The 22,750-nt window shown below is 36.9% G+C and overlaps 1 protein-coding gene across 1 annotated transcript in view; it reads left to right on the plus strand.

Moving 5' to 3' along the window:
• The first annotated feature begins 757 nt into the window (after window positions 1-757).
• The window catches only part of LOC149410883 (uncharacterized), a 28,867-nt gene continuing 6,874 nt past the window's right edge, over window positions 758-22,750 (plus strand). The window contains exons 1-12 of the mRNA XM_089648357.1: window positions 758-861; window positions 3,163-3,303; window positions 8,432-8,549; window positions 14,345-14,461; window positions 16,337-16,472; window positions 17,436-17,716; window positions 19,156-19,333; window positions 19,375-19,493; window positions 19,568-19,699; window positions 19,774-19,905; window positions 19,980-20,111; window positions 20,186-20,363. Coding sequence (XP_089504483.1) covers window positions 3,181-3,303; window positions 8,432-8,549; window positions 14,345-14,461; window positions 16,337-16,472; window positions 17,436-17,716; window positions 19,156-19,333; window positions 19,375-19,493; window positions 19,568-19,699; window positions 19,774-19,905; window positions 19,980-20,111; window positions 20,186-20,363 — 1,646 coding nt within the window. The 5' untranslated portion in view covers window positions 758-861; window positions 3,163-3,180. The remainder of the gene's footprint in view (window positions 862-3,162; window positions 3,304-8,431; window positions 8,550-14,344; window positions 14,462-16,336; window positions 16,473-17,435; window positions 17,717-19,155; window positions 19,334-19,374; window positions 19,494-19,567; window positions 19,700-19,773; window positions 19,906-19,979; window positions 20,112-20,185; window positions 20,364-22,750) is intronic.

Here is a 22,750-nt window from a genome sequence, read left to right on the forward strand (position 1 = left end):
CTACTAACTGTGGGATTTAACATATTTATATGGCGCAATGGTATCAGTATCTGTATCTCAATAATTCATGAAAATAAAATTAAAAAAATCGTGGAATATACATGGGGGTGATTTGTGTAACCCCTAGGAGTGTTCTACCTCTGGACTTCCGCTTGACATTATTTTTGGGGATACCCTGTATTTCAAAAATACATGGTGTTTTTTCTTATTTTTTTACTGTTAAGATTTTTCAAAGTTTCATAACTCATGACGAGAATTACTTTTCCAGTACAAACTAGTCGCATGGACGATAGAAATCACAGAGTGAGAACAATGTATCTTTAATGATATCAGAACTTACCATTTGAGAGCATCTCGCTGAATTCCTACTTTAATGATATCACAACTTGCCATTTGAGAGCATCTCGCTGAATTCTTACTTTAATGATATCAGAACTTACAATTGGAGAGCCTCTCGCTGAATTCCTACTTTATAATATATTGGTATATCAAGTGTGTAACCTAAGAAACCTGAGTATTCAATATTGCACAATGCAAATTGATAATAATATCACAGTTTATGTGCAAAAACCCCCAAATCACAACAATTTCCTTTATCCATCGGCGTCTTCGTTTCGAGATAATCACACTCGAGTCAATTATCGCATCAGATAATTAATCTCACTTCCTGAAGATAAGGCAAGATAAAATAGGTTTGCCATTGAATTTGTCGTCGATTTCAATCAAACAAAACAATCGCCAATTCAGTGATTGTTCAATGCGAGTTGCGGTCGGCCATATTTGATATATTTGACAGTTCGCGACGTGATTTGTGACACCCTGTCGCACAAACCTAATTGGAAAACCAGTGATTTATAAATTGTATGTGATATTTATTGGTAACTGCGGATGATTTTCTGTTGATCAGTGATAACATTAGTATTTTTATCCGTATTACATCATTAGTAACAAAATAACGCTTTAAGGCCTTTCAATTAGAGTTGATACGAACAGCACGTATCTTAGAAGATTGTGTGTATTGGTGCATAATGTATACACTTCTGACAGTGATGTCCTTGTGCCACTTTAGCGTGAAGTCTATCGTTACATTTTTACTGAACATTTTTGATAAATGATATAAAGTCATTAAAAGTAATGAAAAAAATTAACCCAAAAGCCTAAGTTAACATAACCTAGCAGTTAGTAGGTAGATTTTAAGGCTAGTTATTAATTTATTTTTAAAAGTGATGAAAAATCAATCTCTGAAAACGCAAAGTTTTTTTTACTGTAGTATATAATAACAGATGTACTTATTAAAATATAAATTGGATTGATTGAGGATTGATCAGGCCACACCTGAGTCAAATCCCAATTGGATAGTACCGACGTTTATTTCGTATATTGACTGCTGTAAATTTTTAAATATAATGTGATCCAATTTCAGAAAAATACGTGTGTGCGCGTGTTTGTGCATGAGTGCTACCAAAAGTTGATAGAATACATTGTCATGTCGAGAAATGGATAAATTTCCACTTTGGTTGTAATCACGCACACATATGCGGACATTACAGCAGTTAATATACGATATAAATATCGGTCTTACGCGATCAGCATTTGGCGAGTTTGGGAGAGTTGTCGACTCCAGATAAAGGTTTTGTCGATTATGTCGGTAACTTATTATCGTTCCCACGCACGACTGCAGATCGCTAATGAACAAACAACAGTTCACAACGACTAAGTGCTCTTAATTTATTCGACGTGAACTGTTGTACAAATAAGTTGGCCCCCTGAGTTCTACAAATTAAACATTTTCTCGTACTTACACCCTTTATAAAGAATACATTAAAATCGGATATTAGCACAAAATATGTACATTGTACAAGCTTGTCACATTAATATTTACCTACTCGGAATAAACAAAATCATATGATTTACATTGATAACAACACCCACGTCAAGATGTTGCAATTAGTTTTCTAACTGATAAGAACTTTCTGAGATTCCTACATAAATTCGACAAAATAATACTTGAATGAAAATGATTGCGAATGAAATGATAAACTATCAAAATTTTTGAAAACATTTAAAAAAAATAAAGCCATGTATAGTATCTACGTACATTACTAAAAATAAAGTATTTTGGTATAGGCACACGGAGAAAAATTAGTATTGAAAATTCCTGCAAGTTATGCGTAATCCGGTTAAAAGCTGGATTTCAGGCCCTTATCGAATGAATTGATAGGTTTCCTGTTAAAATTTTGTAAAATAGGAATGTATTATCACGATGTCAGAACATGTGTTCATAAAAATAAAATATTTTCGCATTTCGTCATCACATATTATCATGGCAATTGCAGGTGCATGCATACGTGTTTCGATATGAGGAATTTAATAAAAGGCCTGCAATCCCGTTTTTAACCGGATTATGAATAATTTCAAGAGATTTTCAATAAATCAGCAATATTCATTTATCTCCGTACAGAGTACCCAGAGTTGAATCAAACAGAGTACCTTCTCACACAGATGAATTGCTTGCATACAACTTGTAATCTGACTTCAGAAAAGGAAATTCCAATGAAATTGACAAAAGTTATTTTATAATATAATAATAAATTGAAAGTATTGTTAAACTTTTAGAATATTCTAATTTGATGATCGTAATGTTTACTTATTTTATCGTCACTTCTTAACTAAAAAATACAATAGGTAGGCTTAAACAAGACAAAAAGGTTGTTTCTCATTAGTGTTTTGCAAAAATTTTGTTGTATATAGTGGCTGCAATACCAATACACACGACTCTACGTAGTTTTGTAAAAAGTAAGAACTGCATATGAGTCCCAACCGTTTGACGCCATTGGGACTATTGCATCCCCAATTGTGGTATCTAGCGAGGCTGTGTGTAAATTTCTAAATGCTATTTTTAATATATTATGATTAATATGTTTTTGGAATAAGAGTGGCCCTAGTATGGACCCTTGAGGAACTCCATAGTTAATGCTATTGAGTCGAGTGCTTTTATCTCTTATTTTATACATTGTTTTTTTAAGCCGTACTGATTTAATAACATTATATAAATAGGTTTTATACTAAGATCTTAAATTAAACATATCATTTTATGTTGTCAAATTAAATGATAGCATATTGTTTTAATCGTTGTTTAAACATGTTATTTGTGTAATTTAGTGCCAGGAGACCAGAACCATGAAGGAGATAGGCGGTATTGTGTGCACAGCCTTACTGTGTCTAGTTGCCATCGTTGTAAATCTGTCTGGCACATCATGTGACGTGGATCCCACCTTACTGTGCTCTACGGAATTCTGTAGCGTAAGTATTATATTTATTCATATATATTATATATTATTTTAATTGAACCTTTTTTATGATGACTGAATGCGGTAGTCGCTAATAAAAAGCTATCAAATCGGCAGGCTACCAATCCACAATGGTGTGTTGAAACCAGCCCTGATGACATATGGAAATGATGCATGGAACTGGTAGAGGAAGTATGAAAGTTGAATAAATGCTGTAGGAATGAAATCCCTGAAGAGTTTGTATGATTTTGTTAAAAATGTGGAGATCCAAAAAGAGGGGTCAAGTGTAATGAATAAGAATTAGAAAGGGATGCTTATAAGATTTAGATATGTGAGGCGGAAGACATATTCCAAATTTTGTTGGATAAATCATCGTTCGTCCAACGACGCTCAGGAGAGAAATTTCATCCGGACTGCCTTGTAGAGACGATCAAACACCCTACCAGTATCATGGTGTGGTCAGTCATCTCTTCCAAAGGGATGGGGCGCCTCCACATCGTGCAAGGGACTATGAGGCAGGATCAGTACAGACAAATACTGGAAAATCGATTACTGCCTCAAGTCGGAGAATGGTTCCCTGGTGGCCAGGAATACGTTTATATGCACAACTCCGCACCCTGTCATAAAGCCAGGACTGTCACTGCACTCCTGGCTGAAAAAAAATGTGCAAGTTTTACCTTTGCATGGGAATTCCCCTAACATGAACCCTATTGAAAACCTGTAGGAGCTCACCGAGAGGGAGATTGCCAAGGAGGTGGTCACAACGAAGCAGCAGCTCATCGAAACCCTTATCCGGGTGTGGCATCATTCTCCTGACCTAAAGATTACTGCAAAATTGTGCATTGAGAGTATACCACGGCGTGTACAAGCTGTTATTGCGGCTAAAGGCGAAATTACGAAATATTAACTTTTTGTTCGATAATGTTTAAAAATAATAAAAAAAATAAAATAATCGCAGATTAAGGACAAATACGGTGCATATAATTTTCAAAATTCAATGTCCTTGTTAATAAATAATAATAACCACACCTAAAATTATAAACATCTTTGTTTTATGAACACAAAGTGTGAAAAACACATTTTCCATAGGTGTCCCTATTAATATGGCAACCCACTGTATGTAAGACACAATATACGAATATGAATGAAGCAAGGATTGTATGCCAAGATAGAGTTGTGTTGCAGTATATCGTATCTGCATACCCTTGCGGGAAACGACGTGATGGATAGTTAAGTCCAGATTGATTAAAAGATCAAAATTTTATGAATGTCTTGGAAAATCGTCGCGTAATTGATAAATAAATAAGCAGTCTGATAGCACAAAATTTCTCGGTATTGCGAACATGATAAAGATTCATTATAAATGAAACAGACTTTATTTTAAGATTGAAAGATAAATAATAGTATGTATACACATTGCATATTAAATTATTTTTTCGACTGGACTTGCGATCTGGCGTTACACAGGGTACTGCTTTAGTCCCCCTTTTAAATATATATTTTTTAATAATATTAAGTCTGATAGCACAAAATTTCTCGGTATTGCGAACATGATAAAGATTCATTATAAATGAAACAGACTTTATTTTAAGATTGAAAGATAAATAATAGTATGTACACACATTGTATATTATTTGTATACTAAATTATTTTTTCAAATGGGCTTGCGATCTGGCGTTACACAGGGTACTGCTTTAGTCCCCCTTTTAAATATATATTTTTTAATAATTTTACCTTAAATTTCAGTGGCAGGTAATGGATAAAATGCCTCAGCTATCGTGATAAAAATATCGAAAAAACATTTTTATTTTTATAAGATAAACATTGGCTCTGAAACATTCAAAGCTTAAATTTAGTTAAATACTGAATACATTTTATTTATAATATGACGCTACAAAGTGTTAGCTTTCTGAAAATGTTTATTAGAATTGTTAATCTCAGTGAACTGAACGTCACTGACGTTTCCCTCCTTATCATAAAATCACACGTAATTACATTTATTGTTGACTTAACATTTTAAACAATTTACAACTCTTCGCATACTGGGGATAATAAATATAATTAGCCCAGTCCTTATCGGCCACTTTGTTTATCCGGCACCTACCTAATAGCACGGGCTTGTTTGGACAGTGTCGTCGGAGCATCTCAACGGGGCTTTAGGTTCTATTCATATCTTGGAAAATAAGATGTTGCATCAATTAGAGGAATGCCAAGTTGTGATTGTAATGGAAAATAGATGTTTGCTGTGCAGATAAATAATTATGACATTTCAACATGAATGCAGGAAAATTCCTTAGGTAAGGTACCCAAGAAAATAAATAATTTTTTTAAAGAAAGACAATCAATAATTCCCAGTTTACGAATAACCTTACAATATTTGAAAATCTCCTCGTATCACCACAGTAAGCGGAAAATTCTGCTTGTATTGTGATGGAGGACACAGGAATTAAACACGCTACGCCTGGGTGAGACCCAAACGCGATGTCAACTCAGCCATAGACCATTCGAATGAATTAATGTGATGTATGATGGAAAACGGTACCGCGAGAATATTCGCTGGAGGAATTTGTGCACACAACACAATCACAATTTTCATTAGTTTATGTTTTCGACAAAAGCCCTACAGTAATTCAGAGTGGGGTATTTCGAAGTATTTCGAAGTTCAGGTGAAAACAACATTTTCCCTATAGCCCTTTTTTCTTCTTGCGAAAACAATAGAACTCAATTTTTTCACTTTCTCCTGTTCCATATTTCAAATAGTTTCAAACTAAGTAGTGATGGTTGGGAAAGTAGGTACTGTGTTTAAATGACATGTGGGTAAGAACCAAAGATTCTCATTTCGAAATCGAACGTAATATGCTCTGCCACTCGCAGTACCGCGCGCAGAAAAGCCTCACAATTCACAATGGACTGGGTTGTATACCGTTACCTTTCGGACTTTTCTGCGCCGCGGTCTGGAGTGGCGCGTGGTACCGCCGCTCTGAAGTGTATGCGTGGCAGGGCCTATTGGAATGTCAGTAGGTGAGTGGTTTATTTATGGTCAGAAGAATCCGAGAAGTGGGTTCGAATCCCACATGTAAACTTATTTAATTAATATAGTATCAATTTATTTATATATTTATTTGCATAAATATGATAATATACATAATATTTATACTACCGTACACCAATGAAAAATGATGGGAAATTGCGCTAATAAATCTAGTTAATTAATAATCAACTCTTTCCTGAAAATGGAAAAAACGCAGATCCAAAATAACGAAACATGACTTAACCTTAACAAATTTAAACGAAAGAAATACACTTTTCAAATACATTATTAATATATTTTCTGCTAAAAAACATTTTATTACTTTCGCAGACCCATGAAAAATCACGGGATAATAGAATTCCAATTTTGAACAAGACAATTGAAAATAGTTTTCTTTATCGCTTGTCTGAATTATTTTTTGCATAAGCAGTTCCAATTTTGAAAATGTTACTTAAATTCAAAGTAAATTTGAGTTCATTGAATATGAATAATTTCACACAGATTAAATGTGGAATACTTCACATTTCACGCACCGACAACTGAAATTAGTATGTTTTTATGATAGGTCTGTACTTTATCGCTTGTCGGAAATCTTTACACAATCAGTTCCAATTTTGAAAATGACACTTAAATTCAAAACAAATCCGAGTTCATTGAACCAGAGATAAAGTCACTTACAGACAGATCCCCAACTGAAATTAATATGTTTGATTCTCAGTATCGCCCTGGTGAAAGATCACCGTTTAGAATTATTGAAACATTCCTTGAAATTGCTTTAGCCGTGTTTAGTGATCAGATCTGATGGCTAGATATATCCCCTCACCTAAGGTAGACTTTAGACATAATTCAAACATACCCCAATTGGACACGCAATTGGATTCTTATGGGCCCAGTACACGTTCGCCCAATATTACTGTCAGTTTTCGTGCACACCTCAAATGATCTTATATTAGCACCTGTACACGTTTTACCAATAATAATAATAATATTTTGATGACTTGTATAGCGCCGTTATTTGTGCAAAATCACCTCATGGGCGCTGCACAAATTTATAATAAATTTCTACAGGTATCTATGTTATTACTAACTACTTATGGAGATTATATACAGTACAATACTTAACTAATTATTTATTAGCGAAATTTAGATACAGGATTTAGGACATAATTGGAAAATTGGATATAACTGGAATTTCTCTCAGGAATGGTACATTTAATTTAAGGGTATGACAGCTTAAAAAGGTAAGTTTTTAGTTTAGACCTGAATTCTGTTGGACTTGTTATGGATCTTAGTTCCGGAGGGAGTTTATTCCAAGCCTTCGGCCTAGATACTCCGAAAGCGCGATCACCAGATTTAGTATTTGGCTTGCGCTTAGGTTCCATCAGTCTGCCTACAGCTGATGATGTTGCTGATCTAAGAGTTGACTGCCTCAGACCAGTGTTTTCCGGGACGCATAGTTCAGAGATGTACGGAGGGGCCATTTCATTGATGGATTTAAACACCATCCAGCACAATTTGTACTGGATTATTTCAGGGCACTTGAGCCAGGGAAGGTTACCAAGGTGTTCTGAAATGTGCGAATATTTTGAAACCCCGGTTATGAGCCGTGCTGCTGCATTAAACACTGATTGAAGTTTTTTTGTTATTTGTTTTTGGGGTATTATGCCGTGTTGCGCTAACTCCTTCTTTAGCCAACGTTTCGGACAGCATTGCAGTGTCCATCATCAGGGCAGATGTCTTATTTCAATTTGATATTTTGGAAGGCTGGCATAAATGCCGTTGCAGTAATCGAGACGTGAGACTACGTAATAGTTGATAAGTAGTTTTGTTGCTTCTGTAGGAAGATTTCTTCGGACAGATTTGAGTTGTCTTAGGTGAAAAAGCCGGTGCTTACACTCCTATTTATTTGACTTTTAAACGAAAAGTCTGAATCTAAATTGATACCGAGAAGTGGGCCAACTTGTGCAGGCGCTATTAAAGGAAGCAATGCACGATTCATATAATCAAATACCACCCATCGGTGATTCTGCTATAATCTGAAATGGCACGGGTGTTTGGTGTTTTGGCATGTGACTTCGTTACTCCATATAAATGTGGCATATTGTTTCAGAGCGAGACCTGTACCGAACCGCCAGAGAACTGTGACGCGCAGAATGAGACCCACTCCGGCATTTGGATGCCCTCGCAGACACTCTGCAATTGCTGTGACTACTGTCTCATCTATCTGCGTGAGTACCTATCAACTGAAGTCCAAGAGTTCCTAAATTCTCGTCGGTTTTCCTTCAAAACCATTTTTTTAATAATTTTTCTTCTTCTTCTGTTTCGTGGGGGGTCAGAAAAGGACATCTTGGTCTACGAACCAGTCCAGAGTTTCAGGCGTCACCCTGTAGATCTCATCAATTCGTTGACCATGTGGGCATAATGGCTGTGGGAGCGACTCTTCCAATTACAATTAAAACTGAATATCAAAATTATCTTACAATTGTTACTGGGATTGTTTTAAAATATTTGCTTGTCGAATTTCTCCCAGTCCACTGGCAACTGAAATGTTTAACCATGAATTCTCATCCACGATCGAAGTGAACGAAAGTGACTTTGAAGGCAAAAATGTAATCGAAAGCATACCAATATCGTCTTATTATAATAGTATATATTTATGCCTTTTTAAATGTGAATACCGCACAATGCTCCGAATCGTATTAAGCCAGTGAGACTATGGCATCCCCAATTGGGGTATGTTGTGAGGCTGGTGGTAATCAGGAGAGGAAGGAGATGGGGCAGATGAAGGTGGGAGAGTACCTGGATATTCAGATCTGGTCACCAAACACGGCTATAGCCATTTCAAACAACGTTTCAATTCTGAATGGTGGTCTTACACCAGGGCGATACTGAAAGTATCTTCTGCTATTATAATAGAATAAATTATGAAATAACACAAATTAATCAAATAAAAAATTGCACGCACGCCGGGATTTGAACCCGCTACCTTCGGCTTGCTAGTCGAGAGCCTTACCCCTCGACCACAGAGGCCATCCTAATGTTTGTTCTGCATTATCCCTCAGATAGTTTGAGGTAGGGGATTTGGGCGCAATTGGAGCGGTCCATTCTGGTCGTGGAATGGCCAATGCGCCAATGCCTAACATCTAACAGTCCTAACGCATCATCCTTGAGATTATTTTACATAAAACGGGACTATGCAAAAATAAAACCATTCGAATATTATTGATAACGGTGATCACATGATCACATTGATCACCTACCTAGGTATCTACAGGCTTTGACAAGGGGTGTCTTAATTCAACTCGCGCCAGGCGTCGTTTGGCTCAGGGCCGACTCTACGTATATCAAATCTATTCATAATTGTATCACGCTGTTTGCGTTTCGAATATCCTTGGATAAGAAGTGGCTGCTTTTGCACGTAACCAGAACCCTAATTATATAATTACTCTCTCCAAGATGATCCATCATCCATGATGGTTTGATTAGGGCACAGAAAACTGACAAAGTTGCCGAAGAAGACGAGAGAAACTGTGAGGCGATTTAAGCACAACGCACCAAACCGCTCCCAACAAGCAAATAAAAATATATTAAATTAATCAGTCCTTTGAACGAAACGTCTTGTATGAAATCAATAGTGTATTCGGGACTTCTCATCAAAGGATTAGCCATCTTGACGGCATCACGGTTTTTTATCTTTTCCGATTTTATGTCCGGGTTAAATCTTCCTCATAGGAAAAACTAAACCCTTCCACACACTTTTCCACAAATGATCATCTAGTCAATCAACATTATGCAAGTGCATTATATAAGCAAAATAAATACAAAACAATACAAGAACAACAAGTCAACCCACCAGAGATCAAATGGGAAAATAATTCACCGACTCCAGATATTTTCATATCAGAGGGTTCGGCTCGGTAGAACTTCTAACAGGGCCTATAAATCCTACTGATCCCTCAACATAAATATTTAACAAATCTTTCGTTATCCTACATGTATTTAAAATGACTTAGGTATTATTATTTCCGTTTAAAATACTTCAGCTGTGTTAATTATTATTATATATTTTATGGTTGTTGTTTGTTGCTGATGGTAGAGTTGATTCCTGATTGGTCCGTGTTGATCCATGTCGATCCGTGGTAACCAATCACATCGGGGTCACCAAATTTTTGGGTAAAAGTGTGCCGAATGAAAGATGTTTTAATGAATCACGGTGTCTTTATTGCGTAAACAGTGTAATTGTGTGTATGTATCACAGTGGGATGCATAACATGTGAAGCACATCATGGCAGGATGTCGATGTAAAGGTGAAGGCTTCATGACATTGTATGTTGGTATCAGAGATGTGCAAAATGGGTACCCAAAACCATTTGAAATGCAAAATGGAAATGGGTCAAAATTTTTCCATTTGAAAATGCAAAATGCAAAATGGTTTTTAGAAAAGCATTTCAAATGCAAAATGCAAAATACCTATTTTCAAAATGCATTGAAAAATGCAAAATGGTTTCTCAGGTCAAACAATTAAAATAATTATAGAATTTTTAAACAATTTTGTCATTTAACCCTCCGTCAGGCACACTTATGGGCGAACCGAAATCGGGCGCACACGGCCTGAGATGCCACCAATATATTTTTAGCCCCCACCTTCCACTATATTAATTCTAATACAAAATACTTATCGGGTAGTCTTTACTAGGATCTATAGAAAGGAATTAAACCAAATATAACACAAAATAACCAGTTTATTAAACATTACCAACCAAAATAAACAATTACCTAAACTAAAATAAACAATTTTCCAAAAACAGTGTTCAAAATAATTAACAAAATAAAAGTTTTAAAGTAATAAAAATTTAAAGGTGAGGTAGGTAGATACGGACGATGAGGTTCCCAAATCAGCAGCCGAAAAACAAGTTTGGTACAGCGCGTTTACGTGGATTAAACAGATCGGTTGATGAAAACCTAAACATTCGTAATTTGTCATCCTCCTAAATCCTGATTCAAACACGCATATTCCACACTTTTGCCTTTTTTGAGGTGTTGTAGGGCAGTGTTCCGCAAAGTGTGCTCCGCGGCACACTGGTGTACCGTGGCCATTTGTAAGTGTGCCGCGAGTCCCGCGTCACTTCTCACAAAGTGCTCTGTAAATCGGTCTTTGCTTTTCTGTGCGGCGCGGCGGCCGGAGGTGGCGTGGGTGGGACTCGATCGCTGCGAAGTGGCCGTGTGCTACGCCGCTACGTTACATTATCACGTGTGCTACACTACATAAGTGGGGTGCTATTGCTACATTATCACGTGATTGCGCACGAGCTATCGGGGTGCATGCGCGTGACAACATAACATTACGAATTACGACGGCGACGTTGCGCCCGCTTGTTTAGTAGTCATTCGTTAATGCTAGTGTTTGGTTGTGTCGTCGCGAACTTAATTGACTTTATTAATTGCAAATCTATTTAAAAAAGAAGAATGGGTAGCAAAACTTGCATATCTGGCGGACATATTCGCTCAATTAAATGAGCTGAACAAAAAAATGCAAGGAAGAAATTGTAACATTTGAACGTCTTCGGACAAGATTGAAAGCTTTCGCGCTAAGTTGGTGCTATGGATCAGCCACGCTACCAATGGTAGTAACAAAATGTTTCCAAATGTCATGGCTGCCGATTCAGAAAAAAATGCAGGCTTTGATAGTGAAACACTTAGAGCTGTTAGCAGAAAAAATGAACTCATATTTTCCTAAGTGTGACCTGCAACCTATGGACTGGGTAAGAAATCCATTTTCGGAAAGCATTTCCCTTGGACATTTACCAATAAACGAGCAGGAAGAATTCATGGAGCTTAAAACTGATCGGACACTAAAATTAAAATTTTCTGAAACAGAGTTAGCTCATTTTGACTCCACGTAAAAAAATGAGTATCCACTGCTGTCAAAGCGAGCTATTGCAATTCTATTACCATTTGCCACGACCTATTTATGCAAATTGGGGTTTTTAACTCTCACTACGATAAAGTCAAAAAAAGAGAACGCCTGAGGACGATCGACGAAGAGATGCGAGCAGCGTTATCAACGATTGTTCCAAATTTTGATCGTCTGTGTTCAGTTAAACAGGCTCACATTTCGCATTAAACATCTTTTCATGTTATATTGATTTTAATAATAAATATTAATAAAATATTGTTTTTGGTAAATTTTGGTTCGGAGTGGCCACGCTTATTACGAATAATTTTTAGAAAAAAACTTTAGATATGCCGTAATTACTATAAAAGGAAACTTTTTGGCTTGGTGGCGGCGGAAAAATATGCATTTTAATTATCAATTGGGTAAAATTAAAATTCACTTCTCGAACCGATTCGGTGACAGTTCGCGGTCATTCTGTCACTGTTATGTGATAAATATCAATCATAATTACACAAACCCGGCTAGACAAACCCTGCTTTGCCAAACAAACCATTCAAAACCTGGGATGTTTTTTTAAATTATGATGACATGCAGCTTTCGTAGTTGAACCTCAAAGTTCGCCGTTATTCGTAATAAGCCTAGCCAATCTTATCCAAAATTTACCTTGTTTTTTTTTCTTTGGTGTACCGTTAAAATTTCTTGATTAGTTAGGTGTACCGTGAACATAAAAAGTTTGCGGAACACTGTTGTAGGGGATGTGTTTTATTGGAAGCGAGTTTGCAACTGAATCGGCATTCCACTTGTATTCAGACTTCGCCGAGCTAGTTGTCCGATGTCGCTCTCATCGCCTAAATCTTCAACCAAAGCTGGATCTTCAGAAGCATCATCATCGAGAAGAAACGTCACCATATCATCAGCATCATTGCGTTGAGAGAGATCATCTTTTCTAGCCATTTCGGCAGAAACATATGTATATAAAATGCCTAAAACTGAAATTATAATTCAATCGGGCGCACTCTGCCTGAAAGGCCATGGTCCAATACAGAACTTATTTCTCAAGATACCGATAAACTTTATACAGAACAGGCATAATTGAGTATAATGAACAACTGCAAATAAAAATATCCTGAAAAAAGTCACCTTCAAAATTGTGATGCAATCGGGCGCAGGCGGCCTGTAAAGCTGAGTGTAAGGTGTAAGTGAGCTGCGTAAAGACCGACGACTGACTGAAGACGGGCGCCGTGTAAGGTTCCTAAAGTTAGGCGAGTAAAATGAGGGAAGGGCGGGGGGCCGCCTTTGAGAATTGGAGAGGGAAAAAAAGTCTTTTGTTGGCCTCTGAGGCCGGCTGCGCCCGACGTAGGGTTAATAATGGACATCAATGTAGAACAAACATATTACATGATGGTAAATCCAAAAAAACCACGACTACAGATTATGAAACCACAAAAAATATGCGCTGGACTCATGTTGCCAACGTAAAAACATAGAAACTGCTATCTAACATTTAATATTACAGCGTCATGGCCATGTTCAGTATTTGAATCAGTATTTTTTGTAATGGTATCACTCAATTGACAAATGTAAATTATCTCTCATAGCGAGGATGAGGACTGACTGATATTTGGCGCTTATGAAAAAAAGATGACTGGAGATAGTAGGAAGAATGTTGCAAAAAAGCATTTAAAATGGAAAATGCATAGAGAAAAGCATTTAAAATGCAAAATGCAAAATGGTTTTTAGAAAAGCATTTAAAATGCAAAATGCAAAATACCCATTTTGCATTTTGCATTTCCATTTGAAATGGATTTATTTGAAATAAAGCACATCTCTGGTTGGTATGCATCATGGCTCAGTGCATTATGTCGCATCCTACATTATCAAGTTGTACATAAAAGTCATGATGATAAAAAACCACGATGGTACATGTGTATCATCGAAAAGGGGAGAATCCCTTAAAAACATTGGAAATCATCCCTGACATCTCCACTTGTCCCTCGCTTTAACTCTGTATCAATTCCCTTAAATTAGCTTTGGTGAAGGGATCTTCCTTCTGCTGCCTCGTATTAATACTTATTTGTTACAATTTATACCTTCTACTAATAATTTGTAACTTACATTATATTCCAGCTGAAGATGATGAGTGCACGCAGGGTAACCTGGGTGCCCCGCCTTCGGGCTCCATGTGCGGCCCCGGCCTGACCTGCAGACCTCTGGACGGTGAAGACTACAGTTCTTGTCAAAGAAGTGAGTTCAGAACCGAGAAGGCATTGCTTCGACATACAAAGATACAACCACTAACCTAACCAAAACACAGGCCACATATACAATTATTATTATTCTAACTACGAAGTACTAGTCTACAAATCCCGGCCAGATCGGTACTATTTCTTCCTTCGTACACCTTAACTACACCTTCAAATTGAAGAATTTTATCATTATCACACTAACCCACTAAATTTCATTAAAACAATAATAATGTTTTTTTTTGTATTAGGCAATTCACCCTAAAGAGAGTGCTATGTGCCGTTAAAGTTAAGGGAGATGGTTATAATTTTATGGGAAATCTATACGGGAATAGGAAATCTCAAATATTGAAGTCATTCAAGTCTATGAACTTGTATAGAACTGAGAAAATGCGAGAATTGTTGAGAGAAAGTAAATAAGGAATACTAAGGGGAGATTGGTGGGTGATTTTTATAAGTAAACGATAAATGCCTTTGAAGGATGAATGATTTTTACAATTAAAGAAAACGTGATCAAGAGTCTCATTTTCCATGCCGCACTGGCATAGTGGACTATCTAGGACCCTGTTCAAAACTCATCTACTGTCAAAGAATACATCACCATCGCTACTGATTTAGTAGTTATTTTGTGGTTCTACCCCATTTAGCACTCGGTATTTCTCTCTTACACTGCCTGACATCGTATATCGCCTTTACATTTGAATGAAATGCATATTTCAGAATGATTCTGTAATTCAAATTTAAGGTTCGATTGGTTAGACTTTTGGATCACGAATCACGCCCGCATAACATTTCTTGTGTTCTTCTTTAATCTTTATCTACTTTGTTTGAAAACTTGGATAATGTCATTAGAATGGGTCCCAGAGCAGATCCTTGTGGAATACTACCTCAAAAAATTTTGTTCATCGTTTTACTTCCGTAAGGTTTTCAATCTAAATAATCAACTGTTGTATCCACATGTCAGGTAAAATTTGAGTCAGTATATTTTTGCACTAATTTTGTTATACGAACATAATATTATATTATATTATCACATCAGATCCAATAAGTAATGTATTATGGGCCTTACTAATAAACTATTTTAAATTTTACTCAACCGTTAACGTATCGTGAATGGTTGTTTAAAATTTAAAACACGTTTATTAGTAAGTAACACATTATTTACTTCCTTATTTACTTACTGCGCATGTACTTATTTACTTCTAAAATAACTTTTGGTTATATATTATTATGTTACTTATTATTATTATTATCTACTTAATTATCGTATTAATATTTACTTTAATTATTGTCCAGCTAAATTATTTACTTACTTACTTTTTATTATAATATTATCTACTTACCTATCGGTTATTATTTACCTATTTTTATTTAGTTATTTTTTATTTTTTCTTATAATCTATTATTCATACTATCCATGTTGTAATTGTTAGTATGGTTACCCTATGCTTGTGTCTGATAAGCCAGCACAGGTACCTTGTACTTTAGTTAACAGAAGAATATTATTGTTGCCAACTTACTTACTAATGCTTCTTTTGTTTTCATTTTGTTTTTATTTTTTTCATACATTTGTTACAAAAATTTTGTTTATTTTTGTCTACCGGTCTCGAAACGTCCGTGTCATAAACTTTTCTTTTTTGGTTTAAATTTAGTTTAAATTTAATTTAATGTTGTTATAATTTTTAATTTACATATATGTATTTTTTTTAAAAATGATATTATTGTAAAGCTGCACATCTTGATACAGGAATGCCCTAGTGAGATGTGCAGAGCATGCTTTTTATGTAAAAACTGTTTTTTGAATGAAATAAATAAATAAATTTAGTAAGTATGAACTGCAAGACACCGGTAGCTGAAAACTTTGTAATATTTGCAGTGATCTCCGACTGCCATACCTTGCAGGACGATTATGACGAAAGACGGGAGGACGGTACCCTGGGATCTATGGAGGAAAGGCCTGAGTGTGATGCTGAGGGAGACTTCGGTCTGAAGGTCTGCGTGCCAGGACAGACGTAAGTGCCTTCCACTGAGTCTCTTGTGAACTGAAGTTGGTCATTTTATACAATATACTTTTGCAAGGGTATTGGTATTTATCCAATGCTGTTGAATCTGCTACTTCCATCAACAACCAAAAAATCGATTGGAAAAACACAGTTTCTCCGTCTTGATATAGTGCATCTATGGTAACACGAATTTCTCAACATCGTCGTAATGAGTCGGAATTATTTTCACCATTCCAAATGAAGAAAGGAGAATATCTTCTCTTGAACGAATGCTAAATAATGTAAACCAATGTTACCCAGAAAGCCCAATCTTGAAATGAAGCGTACACTTAGCTCTCCAATCTCTCCTCTGCTAACAACTTACTTCTTTGACGACGATTGGTGAAGAATATTCGAGGTATGATATATAGACGGCTCTAGTGTAGATAGATCATAGACGTGAGGTTTGGAAAAACCCAGAGATTTTGAGAGCATAATAGAAGGGTCTTTAGGATTACTTATGTGTTTTGGGTAAAACAGATCCTAAAGGACTCTCAATATCAGAAGGTTGTTTTTAATGAAAGAATATTGAAATTCACTGAGTTTATTTGAACACATTGTTATACGCGACAATAAATTTTACATGGACGATTCTAGAATGTAGACGGTATTCTAAAAGGGCACAACCAGTCGAGACAAAAGGGAAATCAAGAATAATTCGGTCGGTGGACTGACAGACCGTTGTCTTGGACACAGAATGTTGCCATAATACGGAAATTAACTTAATAATTATTTTGTGCTGTTCGCTGGTAGGTCGCTGGTAGGTACCGTCTACAGGTCGTCCTACAAACTCCGTTTCCGACTATAAGAGTTTTTAGTCTAAATGAAAAAACAGGCTTCTGTTGTGAAGAAAGAATTATTACTTCAATAATCCATACACAACACAATGTTCAATATAAAGGTAGGTACTGAGTAGTTTTCGATTAATTCCAGATGCTTCTGCACAGGAAAAAAGGGAGAGAGGATCTTCGGGGAAGTAATAAACGAAAAGAATGCCGGAGCCAACATGCTGTGTGGTTGTTCCCGCGAGGCCCAGCTGACGGAGGAACTGCTGGGATCGTCAGCCATGTCGCGGCGCTGCTCACAGCAAGGCTCCTACGACCCGATGCAGTGTGCCGGCAACCGCTGCTTTTGCGTGAACCCAGACACAGGCGTGCTGACCTCCACCGTGGTAGTGGACCTGCAGACCCAGTCTCTCGCGGGACTGCCTTGTTGTGAGTATACAAGATAATATTTTTATTCAGGGCCTATGTCATCTTTGGACTGTGGAGGGCCTTTTTAAGTAAAAGAAGGAGGCAAAGTTCTGGGAAGGAAAAAGGTATGAGGGGTGAGTAGGAATCTGATGTTGTATGCCCAGGAGTGACATATCCCACTGTGGTGCAAGGCATTAGATCGAGAGTCCGGCTGGAGAAGTCAAAGAGTCTGCCTCGACCGGCCTCTCATCCGCCACCAAGGATCGGATAAACCTCACTCCATGAACCCAGGCACCCCTGCTACATCACCAAATGTAGCTTGCCACTTGGGATGACCTACGGCAGAGGTGTTGGTTATCCAATCAATGATTCCCGTGGCGGCGTACCGACATGAGCAAATCCCAAATACAGCAAATGAATGTTACAACATTACAATATTCAATTTATTGTAACAACTTTACACCCATCAATGTAGTATTATTTAAGCATTGAAGATGACGATATCTATAATAAATAGTATGCAATAAAGTCGATATCGGCATCTGTCTGTTTGTGCGATTAGTTCTTCTAAATCAATACTTAGGTGATGTCGATATATTTAATATTAACTTTGCGAATTTTGTGGATCACGTAAAAGATTTATTTCAACACTATTCCTAAATGGAAGTTGTATTTTTGTAAACCAGTCAAATCGCTGTATTTTTTAATTTATGTTCTTGTTCTTTATATTTTTGTTTCTTGGATTTATTCATTTTTAATGTAATTTTATTTTTATTATTTCTTTCCCATGTTTCAAAATTTTCTGTCATCAAAATTGTATCACCTACATGTAAAAAAAAGCCCTCTGGGCGTTAAATGAATAAATAAACTATGCAACGGATTTTGATAGGGTTTTCTCTATCATTTAGAGAATTTCTTCCAGAAGGTTAATATATATAATACATTCATATTATATTTATAGAAAGTAGAGAAAATTCGATGTTTATCATAGAATTCAAAACATCAAAACTTTATTTGTTTTTGGGGTGTTATGCCGTGTTGCGCTAACTCTTTCTTTAGCCAACGTTTCGGACAGCATTGCAGTGTCCATCATCAGGGCAGATGTGTTATTTGAAGTTGTGTTAAAATGTGAGCTTATGTATGAGGTTGTGATACCTAGGGACACTGCAATGCTGTCCGAAACGTTGGCTAAAGAAGGAGTTAGCGCAACACGGCATAACACCCCAAAAACAAATAACAAAAATACTTTTGGTCGTGAAAATCTTCATATATATCAAAATATATATCAAAACTTTGGTCCAAATCATTCACAACCCCGGGTATACGTCAGCTAGTTATATTAATAAATCCATTTGCCTTTTTATTTTTGTTCCGTTTCATGGTTCATTTGGATTTATTAATATTATCTTCTTCTTTAATGATTTAATGTTACGATGCTAAGGAAAGATGGTTCCTTCCAGTTGACAAGGAGATCCACCACTCCAACCGGTCCTACCTGCGCGAGTGTGAGGAAGAAAAGGTGGAGATTCTGGCGGATATCCGGGATGCAGAGAAGGAGGGCTACTCCACGCTAGGCAACCCCGTGCCCGCCTGTCAGCCCGATGGGTACTACAGCCGCATCATGCTCAAGGACAAGACGTAAGGACACTCACATTCTAAATTGTAGTTGACAAGGAGATCCACCACTCCAACCGGTCCTACCTGCGCGAGTGTGAGGAAGAAAAGGTGGAGATTCTGGCGGATATCCGGGATGCAGAGAAGGAGGGCTACTCCACGCTAGGCAACCCCGTGCCCGCCTGTCAGCCCGATGGGTACTACAGCCGCATCATGCTCAAGGACAAGACGTAAGGACACTCACATTCTAAATTGTAGTTGACAAGGAGATCCACCACTCCAACCGGTCCTACCTGCGCGAGTGTGAGGAAGAAAAGGTGGAGATTCTGGCGGATATCCGGGATGCAGAGAAGGAGGGCTACTCCACGCTAGGCAACCCCGTGCCCGCCTGTCAGCCCGATGGGTACTACAGCCGCATCATGCTCAAGGACAAGACGTAAGGACACTCACATTCTAAATTGTAGTTGACAAGGAGATCCACCACTCCAACCGGTCCTACCTGCGCGAGTGTGAGGAAGAAAAGGTGGAGATTCTGGCGGATATCCGGGATGCAGAGAAGGAGGGCTACTCCACGCTAGGCAACCCCGTGCCCGCCTGTCAGCCCGATGGGTACTACAGCCGCATCATGCTCAAGGACAAGACGTAAGGACACTCACATTCTAAATTGTAGTTGACAAGGAGATCCACCACTCCAACCGGTCCTACCTGCGCGAGTGTGAGGAAGAAAAGGTGGAGATTCTGGCGGATATCCGGGATGCAGAGAAGGAGGGCTACTCCACGCTAGGCAACCCCGTGCCCGCCTGTCAGCCCGATGGGTACTACAGCCGCATCTTGCTCAAGGACAAGACGTAAGGACACTCATATTCTAAATTGTAGTTGACAAGGAGATCCACCACTCCAACCGGTCCTACCTGCGCGAGTGTGAGGAAGAAAAGGTGGAGATTCTGGCGGATATCCGGGATGCAGAGAAGGAGGGCTACTCCACGCTAGGCAACCCCGTGCCCGCCTGTCAGCCCGATGGGTACTACAGCCGCATCATGCTCAAGGACAAGACGTAAGGACACTCACATTCTAAATTGGGTTATTGATCCAAATTATAACAATTGCCAATAGTTTAAAAAATAATTCCATTCATTGGAATAACATTTGAAGGTTATGCGCATCTCTTCGATCATAAGAAGAAGATAAGAAGGTTATAAGGACCTCTGTCTTAACGGGACAACACTCTGCCGCCAAGCTAATGAACCTGATTATTTTCTGTCATTTTTATCGATCTTATATTTCAATGAATAACCAATATTATCTTCAATCAATTCCCATATTTTTTAGGATGCCACCCTTTTTGTAACTGAGACTCTGTACAGGTTACAAATATATTCGGATAGAACTTTGCAATCATACAAATGATTCACGCTTTTTTATCGTGGCTGCTATGAATATTTTTATTGTTGCTAAAAATATTTCAACATATCACATAAGATACAATGTTTGAGCAAAATCGGTGACTGATCATTGGTGTGCGGGCATTTTTATTGGTATACTAGGCATTGCTAGAATACTCAGAAGAGTTACAAAAACCAAAACACTGTTTAAAATTTACAGTATTTTTATTATTTTTTTAATGTATAGACAGATTATTAACCAATTATTATAAGCAATAATTAGTCGTCTGAAATATCAATACAAATAATTGAAAATATCTCCCACTTGACCTCAGTGGTCCAGAGAATCTGACCGGACATCAGAAGGTGCGGGTTCAATTCCCGTCGGCGGCATTTATTTTTACTCGGGAGATACTTTATTTTTATTTTATTTTATTTTGCCTATTAATTTTTGGAAAATCGATAATTTACATTTAATCAGTTTGTACATAAGTATTATATGGCTAAAATAAAACCAATTATGGATTTCCTCCTTGTGACTTTACCTCTACTGAGACAGCATAATATGGAATAAGTAAATTAAATTTGTGAGAAAACCAAAAATTTACAAAACAATACATTTATAGCCATGGGGAGAGGTTGTAGATATAAATCAAATCATAATAGAGATATAAACAATAGAGACATAAATATTATTCACAAACCATCAGAGAAATATTCTTTATGGACCTCTTGTATTTGGTAAGTTCGCAACTGAAAATATCAACCTTGGATACGCTATTGTAATTATTTCATATTTTCAATTTGTATGGATATTTCAGGCGACTAATTATTGCTTATAATAATGTGTTATCCTTTGTGCTATGCATAAAACCTTGTCTTATAAACATTAGTTTATCATTAAAAAAAAAGTCATTTATTAAATGAAGTGCTCAGCGGAGAGTGGCCCCCAACAAAATTTTTAATCAGCGGAAACATCAGATTGTTAAATTTTTTTACTCATATACAGGGTGTCCGGAAACTCGTAGTACAAGCGGGAAACTGGTGAATCTACATCACATTTGGAGTCGATTTTGTAGTATATTTTTTTTTGATTTGAGCTTTCGTTATCGAGTAAATCGAGTTAGAAGTTGATTTTTTTTTTTTTTTTTTAATCAAATTTTTATAAATTATTACTGAAGATCAAAGTACCCAACTAATTAAAACTATTTGAAAGTAAAACAAATGAAGAAACTCGTATTTGAAGCATTATTTTGAAATCACCCTTCATTTAATCCGGTGTAATCATAAAATATTTCTGCTCTGCAGGGTTAAAACATCTGTTGTTCAACCCTAAACACCAGAAAAAACTTTAACCCTAAAATAGCCGAAAAATATTTTTTTTTGGTTTTTTTTTTTTTTTTTTGAAAATGCTCAAATCAAAAAACCTTATGTTTATTTGGGTTCCCCATGTGGTGTAGATTCTCCAGTTTCCCGCTTGTACTACGAGTTTCCGGACACCGTGTATATACATGAAGCCACAGTGGCCCAATTTTAGTTTTCACTGATTTGACACTGGATGGCACTGTATAATATTGTTCTTCCATTACTAAATCATTTATTTATCTGAAGGATACAATAAATAAATAGAACTTATTTATCTGAGGAATCCGCCATATTGTCTACCAGTGTTGACGTATTTTGACAGCTGCTTCAATTTACCTAGCTTTAACAATCATAATACTAGAAAATCAAACTAAAAAAGTGGTTAACTCGTCTAATCAGGAGAGTGCGCGTTGGGAGAGTGATTTTTTTATCCCACAAATTATCTCGCTAAGGCGGAATACTCGTCATTATTCTGGTGTTTGTACCACAAAATACAACTCAGTGCAAAAGTGACTCGATCATTATATAAATACAAAAAACCTATCCCAAAGGCGTTTTTAGCGTCACAAAGGCTCTGCCATCTCTCATACAAGAAACAAGCATTGTGTCGTTTTATTTCTTTTTGTGTGAAACTTTGAAAAACTACCTTTAAAATGAATACACTATGCTCCATCTGTAAAAAAAACATTGACAC

This window comes from Hesperophylax consimilis, chromosome 27, assembly GCF_061612785.1.
Source record: "Hesperophylax consimilis isolate HC1 chromosome 27, BYU_Hcon_1.0, whole genome shotgun sequence".
In the NCBI taxonomy this organism is placed as follows: Eukaryota; Metazoa; Arthropoda; class Insecta; order Trichoptera; family Limnephilidae; genus Hesperophylax; species Hesperophylax consimilis.